The following is a 12836-nucleotide window of genomic DNA, read 5'->3' as shown; positions in this document are numbered from 1 at the left end:
GTCTTTCCTTATGGCTATAATTGTTTGAAGAATCTTGATGCTAACTGAGAAACCTTCCCCATTGAATTCAGCATGGGAACCCCCAGCGTATCATTTTTCGTACAAGAAAGTGGAATACAGATCGTGTTATATGTTTAAGTTGGAAGCCTGAGTGCCTTTTTGTATGGCATAGGAAAGTTACAGAAATATTGTCATGTATGTGTGCTGCCCTGATCTTACTGTTCCTGCTGGGCAGTGGTCTGTACTTAGCTGAGTTAGCTTTGTTATAAATATGAGGGTTTAAATGAATAAATCCTCTCTGACCAAAGATCTCACAGTTAATTACTGCAGAATCACAGTATAGCTCCAAAATAGAAAGCAGAGGATCAGCATGTTCATTCTGCCTTCCCAGCAAGGCTTCTGTTAGCAGCAAACAGCAGCTGCAAATAAAAATAGAAGGTAATAAGCAACTAGGAGCTTTAGTTAAATGCAAAAGTCACTCCTCGTGACAGCAAGGAGCGCAGAGCAACAATGAAGTCTCTCCGATTCATTAGTGCTGAAGCATTCGTGTCAAAAGCAGAGTTTGCCAGAAGGAGTCTCAGCAGTGTTGCCCATAATCTTTTTCCTCTTCTTTTTAAAGCCAGTTATTTACTGGAGCAAGGTGATGTGATTCATGACTTGGTAGAGAACTGGCCACTTGTTGACTTCAACATGGGAAAACTTTTGGGAACTACTGTGGACTACAAGGAAGACCTGAGCCATAGAACATGCTTAGTATGCTTGGAAAGCTGTCTGACCGGGCTGAAAGACTATGTGCTGAATCATCCTTCTCCCTACGTGAAAAGGTTGAAAGTGGTTGACCTGACGGGTATAAAAGATGTTGAAGTTCAGTTTTGTGAGTGTAAGAAGACAATGGGCAGGTGGGCCAGGACACAGCTGCTCTCTAAGCTTTGTTTAGAACTGCTGCTTCACCTGCAACACACAGAGTGCAATCCAGGTACCTTTGAAATCAGTATTGATGTGCTAATTGACTTGTTTGTTACAGAGCGGAACTATGAGCTGGTAGTGCAGGCCCTGTTGAAGAAGTGCTATTGTCCACTGAAGATCTGCTGTGTGGCATTAAGATCTGACAACCTGGCTTTGCAGAAATTCTTCTATATCATAAAGCTCACTGATCCTTCTTTGTTGCGCAAACTGGAAATAGTTCACAATGTTCGCTTGGAAATGGAACACTTGGAAATACTCTTCAACAGCATGCACTTCCCTCTATTGATGTCCTTGACCTTGCCAGCACGAACATTTAATGTGCAGAGGTTCACAGCTACAGATGAACGGATGCTTACTAACATTGGAGAAAAGATGGGTGAAATGACGCAGCTGACGGAGCTGAGCATGCCATTTTCTATACTCACAGGAAGAATACAGAAACTGCTCAGGTAATTTGGTCATCCTGCTTCCAGTCAAACCGTAAAGAACAGCCCTTTGTGCCACCAGCAAGCTGAGAATCTGAGAATAAGGGGAAGTGAGTATATCTCAGGGGGTGTGTGAGAAGGGACAGCAGGAAGCTAGGAAACAGTATTTCTTGGGGAGAATGGGAAGCCAACATATACCTAACACACATAGAAGACCTGGCTCTTCCAGAGCCCATCTGATGAGTATGAGGAGAATATAGTTTTCACTACCACGTAAGAGAGGGGTACACCCAAACATTTTTGATTTGGCACATTCTTGAGCTTAGACCTCAATCAGCTTGGGCTGGCCTTTGGTGCAAGAACTTAGCCATATGACAAGTATTTTTTCAGGGTCTCTAGTGAATTCTTGTCTTCTAAAAAAACAAGCAGTAAATATACTGATTCCACAGATACTGTATTTTTAGGTAGGCAGGGGGGATAGCAGACTGATTTGAGACTTCGGTTTCAAATCTTTTATGTTTGTTGTCTCTGTTGACGTCAAGGGAAGAGAGATCTGATGCTTTTCTGATGCAAATTAAACTAATGTATGAATATTCACGATTAATTCCTGGGGAAAATTGGCAATTCTTTAAAAGATAACAAGTTGCCAGTGAACAGTGTTCATATTTGAGCAGGAAATAAGTTAACTGTGGGCTTTTCAGAGCATCTAAAAAAACCCAAGGCAGACAAAACTTTCATCCAGACAAATAACCCTGATCTAAAATTCCTCCTGTACAAAAAAGACGTTTAATTTAAAAGTTGTGAATGGCACACTGCTTATATTGATGGAAATAAATTACAAATTTCTAACCTTGATCCAGCTGAGGTCTGTGGCAGAAGTCTCACTAAGATTTAGTATGTGTGAAAGGGTTCTCTTCATTTTCATCTGTCAGAACTATTTTATATTCAGCTAGAATATTTGCACATAATTTCAGGTACACTTCTTACAACCTTCTGCTTCATCAGAAGGTCTCTTTGCAACTCCAGAACAATACAGCGTAACCTCTTGAGCATTTAAAAACAAAACTAGAAACAAAAGCAGATGTCTTGTTAGAATACTGATCAGCTTTCATATTGGAATTAATCCTTCCTTAGAAATTATCTAAATCTCTGGAATTATAAGAGGTTTCTACAAGCAGCAACCACCAATGCTTTTATGGTAGTTACGATCTGCTATTAATCCAGCAAGTAACAGACTCCTGTCAACATACAACTGGTTACAGAATAGACACAGAGAATGTTACCAAGTTAATCCCCCTTAAAACAACACAGCTGGAGTCATGTAAAGTAGGAGCTAATTCATGGAACTGATTTCAGGAGGGAAATATACTCATCATTGTTGGCACATGCTTCTGTTTCTCAAAAGAGTTTAGAAAGAATAATGAATGTGGCAGATGGTTGTATTCATAATGTGGATAGTTGCATGAAATCTTGTAACTGTAGCTTTTCAATGTTTTATGCCTTAAAAGTTTTTCTCTCTTTTATTCTGCAGCCCACTAAAAACTCCACTGAAGATGCTGGATGTTTCTAACTGCTCATTGAACCATGCTGATATGGCCTATTTAGCCAACAGCTTCCATGCTAATCACTTAGAAGCCCTGGACCTGAGTGGTCATAATATACCTGACCTTTACCCATCGATATTCTTTAAGCTTCTCAGCCGTTCCTCTTCAGTGCTCAGGAGTCTTACCTTGGAGGATTGTAACATCCAAGACACTCACGTCTACATGTTGATATTAGGTTTAAGCCCTTGCCAGAGACTACAGGAGTTTAAGTTTCTTGGAAACCCACTGTCATCCCAAGCACTTAAACGTCTTTTCACATTTCTCTGTGAGCTGCCAATGCTGAAGAATGTGGAGTTCCCAGTTCCAAGGGACTGCTACCCTGCTGGCATCACCTACCCAATTGATGATGCCAGTCTCTGCAGATTTGACCACCAAAAATATGAAAGTGTAGCAGAGGAGCTTAACCTTATTTTACTCCAAGCAAACAGGGAGGATATGAAGGCTTCAACTCCGCTCTTTGGCAGTTATGACGCAGCTGTTCAGGAGACGAACAATGAACTGGGAGCCTACTTGATCAAGTCCTTCAAAGAGACTTTAGAAAAGTTCACTACTTCTCTTAACAAAATGAGTTAAAGGTGTGACACAATGGTGATAAGAATGTTCTGTCAAATCGGGAGTTAATTTAGTCTTTTCTAGAACTGTGCCTTCATTGATCAGTTGAGTTTTCTTTAATTTCTCAGCTGAATTTACTTCTGTTTAGCCTCTGATCATCTGAGGTATTTTAACTATGCTGTATCTATTGCATACACTTTGCATAAGCGCTGCTTGCTCTCAAAAGAGGGGAGGACACTTAACAGCTTATTATTTTACACAAAAGGAGTTTGTTTCTCAGTAAGACAATAGGTGTCTAAGCCTCGCCGATTTCTTACACGGTTTCCTCTGGATTTGGCAGTGAGGCTTGCAGCCCTACAGAAAAGACAGGAAAGTCCTTTCCCAAGTCCAGCAAGATGTCCCACAGATTGCATGCTTATCCTCATTTATGACTCCCTAAAACAATTTTTGTTTTTGCCTTTGGCCTTCTGAATTCACCGGACTGTGTTTTATCCAGTACATTCCCAATAGTGGGGATGTTTACGTGTCCCTGTGCCTATCTTTCCTCTGCAGAAGCAAGAACGATAAACATCCTTTTGCATGGGGAATTAAGGAGTCTTTTTAATACATTGTGCTGGTGAGGAGTAAAGTTCCATACCGAGAAGGCAGAAAATCAAATTGTTGACTGGCAGGGGATTTCTCTCCACTTCCCCCAGCAATACCAAGCAGCCTATGAGGACTCTGCTGAAGCTCTTGCCAAGCGTATTTTACAAAGGTGTACCAGGACAGAGCTGCACAGCCATGCTTGCACTGTCAGTAGCAAAGTGCCTCAAGCTGTTCCCTTTGTTGAATCAGCTTCTGGGCTGGTAGAATGTACCCTGCTGCTTTCAGCTGCTTTGAGAAAGTCTGGGACAGTGGTAATGATGAAAAAAAGACTAGTGTTGAAAACACGCATAGAAAAATGAATCCAATGCCAACTTCAAAGATGTGGAAAAGGGACAAAGCCGGCTGCTGAGCAACTAGAAGTTCATCTACATAAAATACTGCCTCCTTTTGCACAGACTGTGTATTATTCTGCCACAGAATTAGAACCAGTGTCTGGAAGCGTTTATTTGGCAAGCTCCAGTGCAAGAAATGTGTGTGATGGAGTAAACAGAATCCCAGACTAAGCCACACACTGTGTTGGAACATGAGTAAAGGGGCCAGCCGCGTGTCAGGATGCAGCAGTAGGGCCACAAAACAAATTTGGGGAGACTACTATAATGTGGGAGCAATCCCTGGGCAGTAGGTAAGTGTCATAGCCTACTCAGCTTCTCACCTGTAATATTGTGAACAGACCAAAGAGAACAATATTAATGAATCTTACCCATTGTCAGCCGATCTGAGACCTCTCCTAATAGCCTCTGTCAACTCTACCAGAGCCCAAACTGCTTTAATGTAGAACTAGAGACTTGGTTAGCTTCTAGGTTATCTGGAGGGAAAAAAAAAAAGAAAAGATGCTCAGGTTAATGCTCAGCACTCTGCCTTAAATATACTTCAACAGTTCATGGAAACTTGATTAAACAGCACTGAAAGTCAATGTTGTAGCAGGAGCTGAGGTATCATTGTAGTATTAAAGATACAGTATTAAGGTAACAAAGGCAATTTACTTGAAATAATGCTGAATCCATCATATGAATATGCAAGCAGCTACTAACCTAGTTTACAAAAAACAAATAAATATCAATGGGCTGAGTACTAAGCAGAGCTTACAGGTTCCACAGCATGCATTTAAATGATTTTTTGATGTCTTAAGTTCTTATGTTCTTCCTTCTAGTATGTTTTCTTGATTAAACATATGATGGTAAAATTGGAAGTGAATGGATGTGACCTGTTTATGTTTACAGAGCACTAAAAAAAAATAAAAAATAGAATTAAGTTGCCAAGCCAAGCAGCTGTGATTTAGAAAACTGCTAGAATTGCATTCCGTATGGTCTTGCTTATATTTGGACAGAGTTCTACATGTTCCCTTCCTCACCTCTACCCTTTATCTTTTGTCTCTCTGACATTGCTGTTCTTTCCATCCTAGACTTGACCCATGACTTCTTAGCCAGATGTAAGTGGTTTGAATTTTTTAGGCCAAGGATCTACTCCTTTGGTATGAGTAGTGGCACCTCCTGTTGCTGGGACAGGACATTATGTGTATAGTAGCTGCAAACCTATGTGTAGTGATTCCTCTACCCTGGCAGCAGAACCAGCCAACAGGTTGTACCTGGAAGTGAAGGCTGGCCATTTTTGGAAGCATGTTGTGCTACAACAGCCGGTCCCTGCCTGTTTCAGTACATGCAGACAACTTGTTCATAGATAAGCTCTTATTTCAGGATATTTAGATGCCTTATGAAGACTGCTGCCTATGCAGCTATCTCTCTGCTTTTTCCTTACCTAAAGCCAGTCCCGGTCCACCCCTGTATTTTATTTCCTCCTTCTTCTGCTTCCCACAAATGCCTGCTTGTCTTCCATTTTTGGTCTTGCGTATTTATGCTGTCTATTTACATTTCTCTGGGCCAGGGGGAATCATAGAGTCATTTAGGTTGGAAAAGACCTTTGAAATCATCAAGTCCCACCGTTAACCCAGCACCGCCAAGCCCACCACTAAACCATATCCTCAACCACTGCATCTATGCATTTTTTAAACACCTCCAGGGCCGGTGATTCCACCACCTCCCTGGGCAGCCTGTTCCGATGCTTGACCATCCTTCCTGTGAAGAATCTTTTCCTAACGTCCAGTCTAAACCTTTCCTGGTGCAGCTTGAGGCCATTTTCCTTTGCCCTGTCGCATGTTATCTGGCAGAAGAAACCAAACCCTGCTGCCTACAGCGTCCTTTCAGGCAGTTGTAGGGAGCAATAAGGCCCCCCCCAAACCTCCTCCTCTCCATGCTGAACACCCCCAGCTCCCTTCAGCCGCTCCCCATCAGACTTGTGCTACAGCCTGTAAATTATGCTTAAGCTGAACTTAAGGTCTCTAAGTTGAGTCTAGGGTCTCTAAGTCAAGCCTAGGGTCTCTAAGTTGACTCTGAGTCGAGCCTAAGGTCTCTAAGTCAAGCCTAAGTAGAGCTAAAGGTCCCTAAGTTGAGCTTAAGTTGAGTCAAAGGTCCCCAAGTCGAGCCTAAGGTCCCTAAGTCAACTCTAAGTCCAGCCTAAGTTCTCCTAAACCAAAGCAAAATCAGATGAGAATGTACTTTAATATGGCTTATTACCAGCTATCTGCTGGTAGGTGTGAGCATTCTCACAAAGGTGCTGAAGTTTGGTTTAGGTATTTTCCAAGACCCTGCAAACTTAATTGAACAGAACGGAAGATCTCTGCTACCAGTAGTAGGAGTCCCCAGTGGGACCTTGACAGGCTTGAGAGGTGGGACCGTGCAAACCTCATGATGTTCACCAAGGCCAAGTACCAGGTCCTGCACGTGGGTCGGGGCAATTGCAAGCACAAACACAGGCTGGGCAGAGAACGGATTGGGAGCAGCCCTGAGCAGGAGGAACTTGGGGGTGTTGGTGGACGAGAAGCTCAACAGGACCCAGCAATGTGCACTGGCAGCTCAGCCAGCCAACTGAATCCTGGGCTGCAATCAAAGAAGCCTGGCCAACAGGCTGAGGTGATTCTCCCCCTCTACTCCACTCAAGGCCCCCAACATAAGGACCTGGAGCTGTTGGAGCGAGTCCACAGGAGGGGCCCGAAGATGATCAGAGGCTGGAACACCTCTCCTGTGGGGGACAGGCTGAGAGCTGGGGCTGTTCAGCCTGGAGCAGAGAAGGCCCTGGGCACCTTCCAGTGCCTAAATGGGGGCCCACAGGAAAGCTGGAGAGGGGCTTTTTACACGAGCCTTTAGCGATAGGACAAGGGGGTAACGGCTTTAAACTGAAAGAGGGGAGATTTATGTTAGGTATTAGGAAGAAAATCTTTACAGTGAGGCTAGTGAGACTTGGAATACGTTGCCCATGGCAGCTGAGGGTGCCCCATCCCTGGCAGTGGCCAAGGCCAGGCTGGACGGGGCTGGGAGCAGCCTGGGCTGGGGGAGGTGACCCTGCCCGTAGCAGGGGGCTGGAACTGGGGGGTCTTTGGGGTCACTTCCAACCCAAACCATTCTGTGATTCTATGAAATGATTATTAGAAGGAAAATTAGCAAGAAAAAATATTAAAGCTGAGTTTTTCTAAACTGATCTTTAATAATAATGTTAAGACTATCTTTCAGGGTCATTATTCTTCCTTAATTGAAATAACTGCTCATATTATAGGTAAGAAGGAAAGTGTTAGGAGTTTTAGCCTCTGCCAATATTGGCAAACACACATTGTCATGTAAGAGTATTGCTCATGTTGTTAAAGAAAATGTATTCTTAACTAAGAAATTTAAAGTGCCGAAGCAGCTAAGTGGCAGAACCAGGCCTCGTCCCTAGCGTAGCCCTATTTCAAGGCTGGTTTAAAACCCAGGCCAGTTAGTCAGTGGGAGAACAGAGAAACACTAGATGACCAATTTGTGCACACAGGTGCTCTCAGAAACACAGGTGTTTTTAGAAAAAATAGTATATGAGAATAGGAATTGCTTGTTCAAAGACTAAGTGCGCTTGAAGGAGCGTGTGAGTTAAAGTTGGCAGAAAGAAGATCACGATCAGAGGAGGAGCCTGGAGCCAAGGCAGAGCCTGGAGCCGAGGAGATGAATCACCTGGGACAGTCAGGCGATGGATTTGCAGAACTGACAGGACCAAAGGAAACTGCTACAAACTTCAGATGTTGACTAATGGTTTGATAAGTGTATATAAGCTGTGCTGTATCGCTTGGTTCTCTGCCACTCACTGGGGTGGCAGCCCGGCTCTGAGCTGTGACTAAAGCAAGCCCAGTGGTACCCACGTGTGTGTGAATTTCTCCTGGAACAACAGCAATCGCTGGGACTTAACCGTAGGAGACACCGCACCCCCTACTTGTGCCACCGGTTCCTTGTGCTGCGGCTTCTCCCTTGGTAATGGGGTGGGGGCATGGACACAAAGAACCACCCGACTGTTAAAGCCGTCAGACGCAAAGGACTGAAATGCTTGAGGCACGTAGATGCTTTTGCATACGGAGGCAATAAGTGTGAATGCCCGGGCTGCGAGTGGGCAAAGGGCAGGGGGAAGGGCACCCCGCAGCCGCAGCGAGCACTCCCGGGGCCCGGTGGTGTAAACTGGGCTGAGACCCGGCCCAGTGCTCGCCCGGCCAGTGCTCAGCACAGGGCTGGTGGGGCGCTGCTGCCACCTGGCGACAAAACATTGGGTACTGCAGCCACCCGGTTGGGGGAGCGCTGCTGCTGTGACCCGGCGGCCAAAAATCGGTGCTGCAGCCCTGGCGCCGAGCATGCGCGGTGGCACCTCCCCTCGGCGCTGCCGGTCGCCGTTAACGGCACCGCGATCCCGCGCTGCCTGCGGGGTGGTGCCGCGGCGCCCGCTGCTGCCTCTCGGTACGGAGCCACAGACGGGCGCTCGGCGTGCAGAACTGCAGCCCGACGTTCGCGGCCAGCGCTGGCCCCTGCGGCGCGGCATAAGCGCTGCAGGAGCAGCATGGCGGCGCGCCGGGGCGGTGCCAGGAGCGCGGGGGAGGCGAGCGGACCCTGCGGGGGGGCGTGGGGGTGTCTCCTGCCCGCCGGCCGCCTCGGGGGGCGGCACGGGAAGCTTCAGCCGCCCGCGAGCCGGGTGCGGGAGCCCCGGAGGGTCCGGGGGCTGAGGGGGGGAGGCGGGGAAGCAGGAGGCCGCCCCCCGGGCGCCGGCGCCTCCCCAGCTCGCCAGACCCCCGAGCCTGCCGCGGCCCCGCTCGCCCCGCGCCGCTGCCCCCGCTGCAGCACCTCCCCCGCAGCCGGGCCCCAGCCCCGGGTGCCCCCGGCGCTGCCGTGGCGGCGGCCAGCCGGCCCCCCCGCTGCCGCTCGGGAAGGGCCTGCGGCAGGAGCGGCTCCGGGCGGGGCCGAGCGGCGCCGTCACGGCCCCCTGCGCTTCTGTCCCTCTGCCGGGGGCCGCGCCGCCTCGGGCTGGCGGGGGTTGTCCCTGCCCGGCCTCGCCCCCCGCGGCGCGGGTGCGGGAGGGGAGCGGGGGCACGGCCCGGTGTGGGCAGGAGCCGGGCCGGCCGGGGCGAGGCGAAGGAGAAGGAACCCGAGGGCAGGCGGGCAGCAGCTGCCTCCTGCTGCGGGCACAGAGGGCCTGGCCCTGCGGTGGGGGGGGCCCAGCCCCGCAGCAGCCGGGTGCCAGCGTGCACAGCGGGGTCCGTGTGTCACCCGCGGGGTCCGTGTGTCACCCACAGCCTGGGGCGGCCCCCGGTGCGCGAGGGAGCGACGCGCCGTGTCCGGGAGGCCGCGTCTTGCGAGGAAGAGCTGTGAGACACCCGGGGGTTACCGGGGGTGGGGGAGCCGAGCGGCCGGCGTTCTGCGGGAGGGAGGGAGGGAGGGAGGGGAGAGGGGGAAAGGCGCGTCTGAACTGGCACATTTTCGCAGCGGTACCAAAGCGAGAGCTGTGGTGAGTCCTGGTCCGTGGGACCCTGTCTCCCCTCTTGTGTGCCCCAGGCGCCCCCTGCCCCTCCTCTGCCCCCCCTCCCCTTCCCTGTGCCGCTGTGATTTTGTGTGGGGGTGACCCGGGCTGGATCGAAGCTGCTCTTACCGGTCCCCCTCCTCCGCTGGACAGGGGGGACAGAATATAACAAAAAGCTCACGAGTGGGCACAAGGATGGGGAGGTCACTCCGCCATTACCTCCGTGGGCGAAACAGACTGAACCTGGGGAAATCAGCGCGATTGATTAGCAGTCAAGTCAGAGCAGGAGAACGTGCCGGAAAAGCAAATCTTCAGAACACCTTCCCTCCAGCCCCCATTTCTACGGGGCTTAACTTTACTGCCGATTTCCCTGTCTCCTCCCCGCAGGGGGATGGGGAACGGCAGCTGCGGTCAGTTGATCACACGTTGTTTCTTCTTGCTGCTTCTTCTTTCTCCTCCTTTTCCTCCTCCTTCCCAAACCTTGCCATACAAACCCATCGTGTTTTGATTCCCTATAGCTCTGCATTCTATTCTTCTGTCCTGCTCCCTCTTCTCTTCTGCCTTTATCACTCGTTCTGCTGCTCCCTTCTATTTTACTCTCTCTGATTCTGTCCTACTCCCTCTCCTTCTTCCCTTTTCTTCATCCTCCATCTCTGTCCTGCAGCCCAGGACAGGTTTTTCCTTTACATCTCTGTCCTGATCTGTATCTGTCTCTTTTTTTTTACTTCTTCTTTTTTTATTTTCTCTCCCCCCCCCCCCCCCCCCGACCCCCGACCCCCATTTCTCTGGCCTGTTCCCTGGCATTCTTTTCCTCCATGCACGTGTACGTGCTGCTCAGGGTCCAGGGAGATGTCTGGAGGCAGGGGGCACCTCAGACTGGTCTGTGTCCAAACAGGCTTACTATTGTGGAATTACTGACTTCCCCCAGGCATGGGAATCTCCCAAGCCAACACCACAACTGACCTGTTCTTGATTTTTAAAGGTGACACCGTGAAAGGATGGGATAAGAAAACCTGATGCCCTGAGCACGTCATTTCCAGAGAAACATGTTGCCTGTACACCTTCATTTGGGAGGAGGACAGGTGAGTACATTGTGTTGACTTGTTTCAGCACAGCTGTGCTTTTATTAAGAGGAATGACCTTCTTTTTCTTGTTAAGAGTTAGGGGTTGCTTTTTCTGAGAATTCTGCCTGGTTCAACAATCATTGATCTGCTGCGTGCTTTTCCCTTGAGGAAAAGGACCCCGTCTCAGTCTTATTTATTCACTATGGCGCTCTCCGTTGTAGAATAAATTTCTCACCAGAAGGCTTCAGTGCTGCTTCCAAATGGTGGCCTGGTTGCCTGCATAATGTATCTGTAGTTCCATCTCAAGGAATGCATTAATGGTGTTACGAATTATAAATAAGGTAGCTTCCTGCCGTAGGAAGACAGTGTGTTGGGTTTGAAACCTTTGGGTAGGACAGAAGGAGGTTGCCATCCTGGGTCAGTGGTGAGTGTTGGCATGTATCGTCTGATCTAGAGTTGATGTCTGTCACTGCTTTAGCTCTAGAATTACTCTGAGACCCAGGGAACTCCAGTTCCCTTCAGCAGAGTACAGATTTGCTCAGGATCTCAGTGCGGTGAATCATCATGTTACCTCACCTGATAGTTCCAGAGCCTAATTTAATACTTACTCGTATATCACCATGGGCAAATTCTTCTAATGATCTTAAAGACTTAAATTTTCCAGGACATTCTACTTTGGTTCAGTATGTGATGATCTTTCCAGCTAGTCATGCAGAAAAAGAATGTGTGAGAGACACTGAATACCTGCTATATGACTTGCAAAAAAGGGATGCCGTGCACCTCTATCCAAATGACAACTTTGTCTATGACAACTTATTGTTCTTGTACTCTATCTAGATCCAGTGTGGGGAGGAGGCAGCGGGGCTTGCTACCGGCAGAGGGGCTGCTTCACGTGCAGGCAGCTGCCACTCTGGAGGGGAGCTGGAGTTTGGCTCGGGGCCAGGGTGAGGATGCTTTGGCACTTGTTCGCGGGTCAGTTTGCAGACCCTAGAAGTGTTGCAGGCAGAGAGCAGCTCCTCCCACAGCACATGCTGCAGCCAGCCCTGCCCGGACCTAAGTAACTGCAACAGTGTCAGAAGCAGGGCACAGCAATAAAGGCATTGAATGGTTTGCAAAGGAAACATGTACCAGGCTATGTCAGGTCCAGGGTTGGTGAGCAGCCAAGGGGTGTCCCAGGAGGTGGGAGCATGGGTGGGAAGGGCTTCTGCGGTGCCACTGCCACTCCCTGTGACATCTCACTGCAGGTGGCATGAGCAATGCTGTGCCAGAGGTGCATGCAGGTGGTGCTCATCCTGTGCCTGCCTTGTCTGTGGCAATGTTTCCAAGCCCCCGTGGGTGGCCTCAGCCCGTTATCTGGGGCTCTGCCACTCCTCGACACCCCTGCTGCCTGCTGCACTGCTGCTGTCAATGGCTCTGCATGGTTCAACGCCCACTATGACATGGCCATGGGGCATCTGCTGAAGGGCACAGCCCATGAGCTCTCCTCTGACATGGTTCAGTGGTGGCTGGTGAGTGGGGCACGGGTGGCAGCTCAGGGCTCTTGCCAGTGTCACCAAATCTGTTTGTGGTGGGCAAGGCCGAGGTCAAGTCAGATGGAGGCAATGGGGGATGAAGGGGATGCAGGGACCCCAGCTCACCACTGCTCCCACCTCTCTGGGCTGTCCCGCACCCTTTTCCTGTTATCTCATTGGGGTTTTCTGTGCCTTTCCCAGGGCTCTGCTGGTTCG

At 49.2% G+C, this 12836-nt stretch overlaps 2 protein-coding genes and 1 non-coding gene across 10 annotated transcripts in view; all 3 read left to right on the top strand.

The window, feature by feature from the left end:
* Positions 1-510: 510 nt before the first annotated feature.
* Positions 511-5372, top strand: LRRC14B (leucine rich repeat containing 14B). The gene is made up of 2 exons (XM_005232331.3): positions 511-1415; positions 2923-5372. The coding sequence occupies exons 1-2, from the start codon at positions 511-513 to the stop codon at positions 3566-3568; spliced, it is 1551 nt and encodes a 516-aa protein (XP_005232388.1). The 3' UTR covers positions 3569-5372.
* A 3519-nt stretch (positions 5373-8891) lies between these two features.
* The window catches only part of LOC114010756 (CMP-N-acetylneuraminate-beta-galactosamide-alpha-2,3-sialyltransferase 2-like), a 7602-nt gene continuing 3657 nt past the window's right edge, over positions 8892-12836 (top strand). Inside the window, exons 1-3 of one of the 8 annotated variants that reach the window (XR_008748043.1) lie at positions 8892-8991; positions 11028-11127; positions 11947-12053. Coding sequence is in view for 1 of the 8 variants with exons in the window: in XM_055809926.1 (XP_055665901.1) it covers positions 11092-11127 (36 nt within the window). In the remaining 7 variants the exon portion in view is untranslated. Of the gene's footprint in view, positions 8992-9510; positions 9894-10828; positions 11128-11946; positions 12054-12836 lie in introns of those variants that run through there. The other 7 variants (XR_003552394.2, XR_008748044.1, XR_008748047.1 and 4 more) reach the window with 7 other exon arrangements.
* Positions 11526-11610, top strand: LOC114010758 (small nucleolar RNA SNORD45). Its single transcript, XR_003552396.1, has one exon. It is a non-coding gene; the product is annotated as a small nucleolar RNA SNORD45 (small nucleolar RNA).

Source organism: Falco peregrinus, chromosome 7 (genome assembly GCF_023634155.1).
Source record: "Falco peregrinus isolate bFalPer1 chromosome 7, bFalPer1.pri, whole genome shotgun sequence".
Lineage (NCBI taxonomy): Eukaryota > Metazoa > Chordata > Aves > Falconiformes > Falconidae > Falco > Falco peregrinus.
The sequence above is the reverse complement of the archived record's forward strand: the minus strand, read 5'-3'. Positions and strand labels throughout refer to the sequence as shown.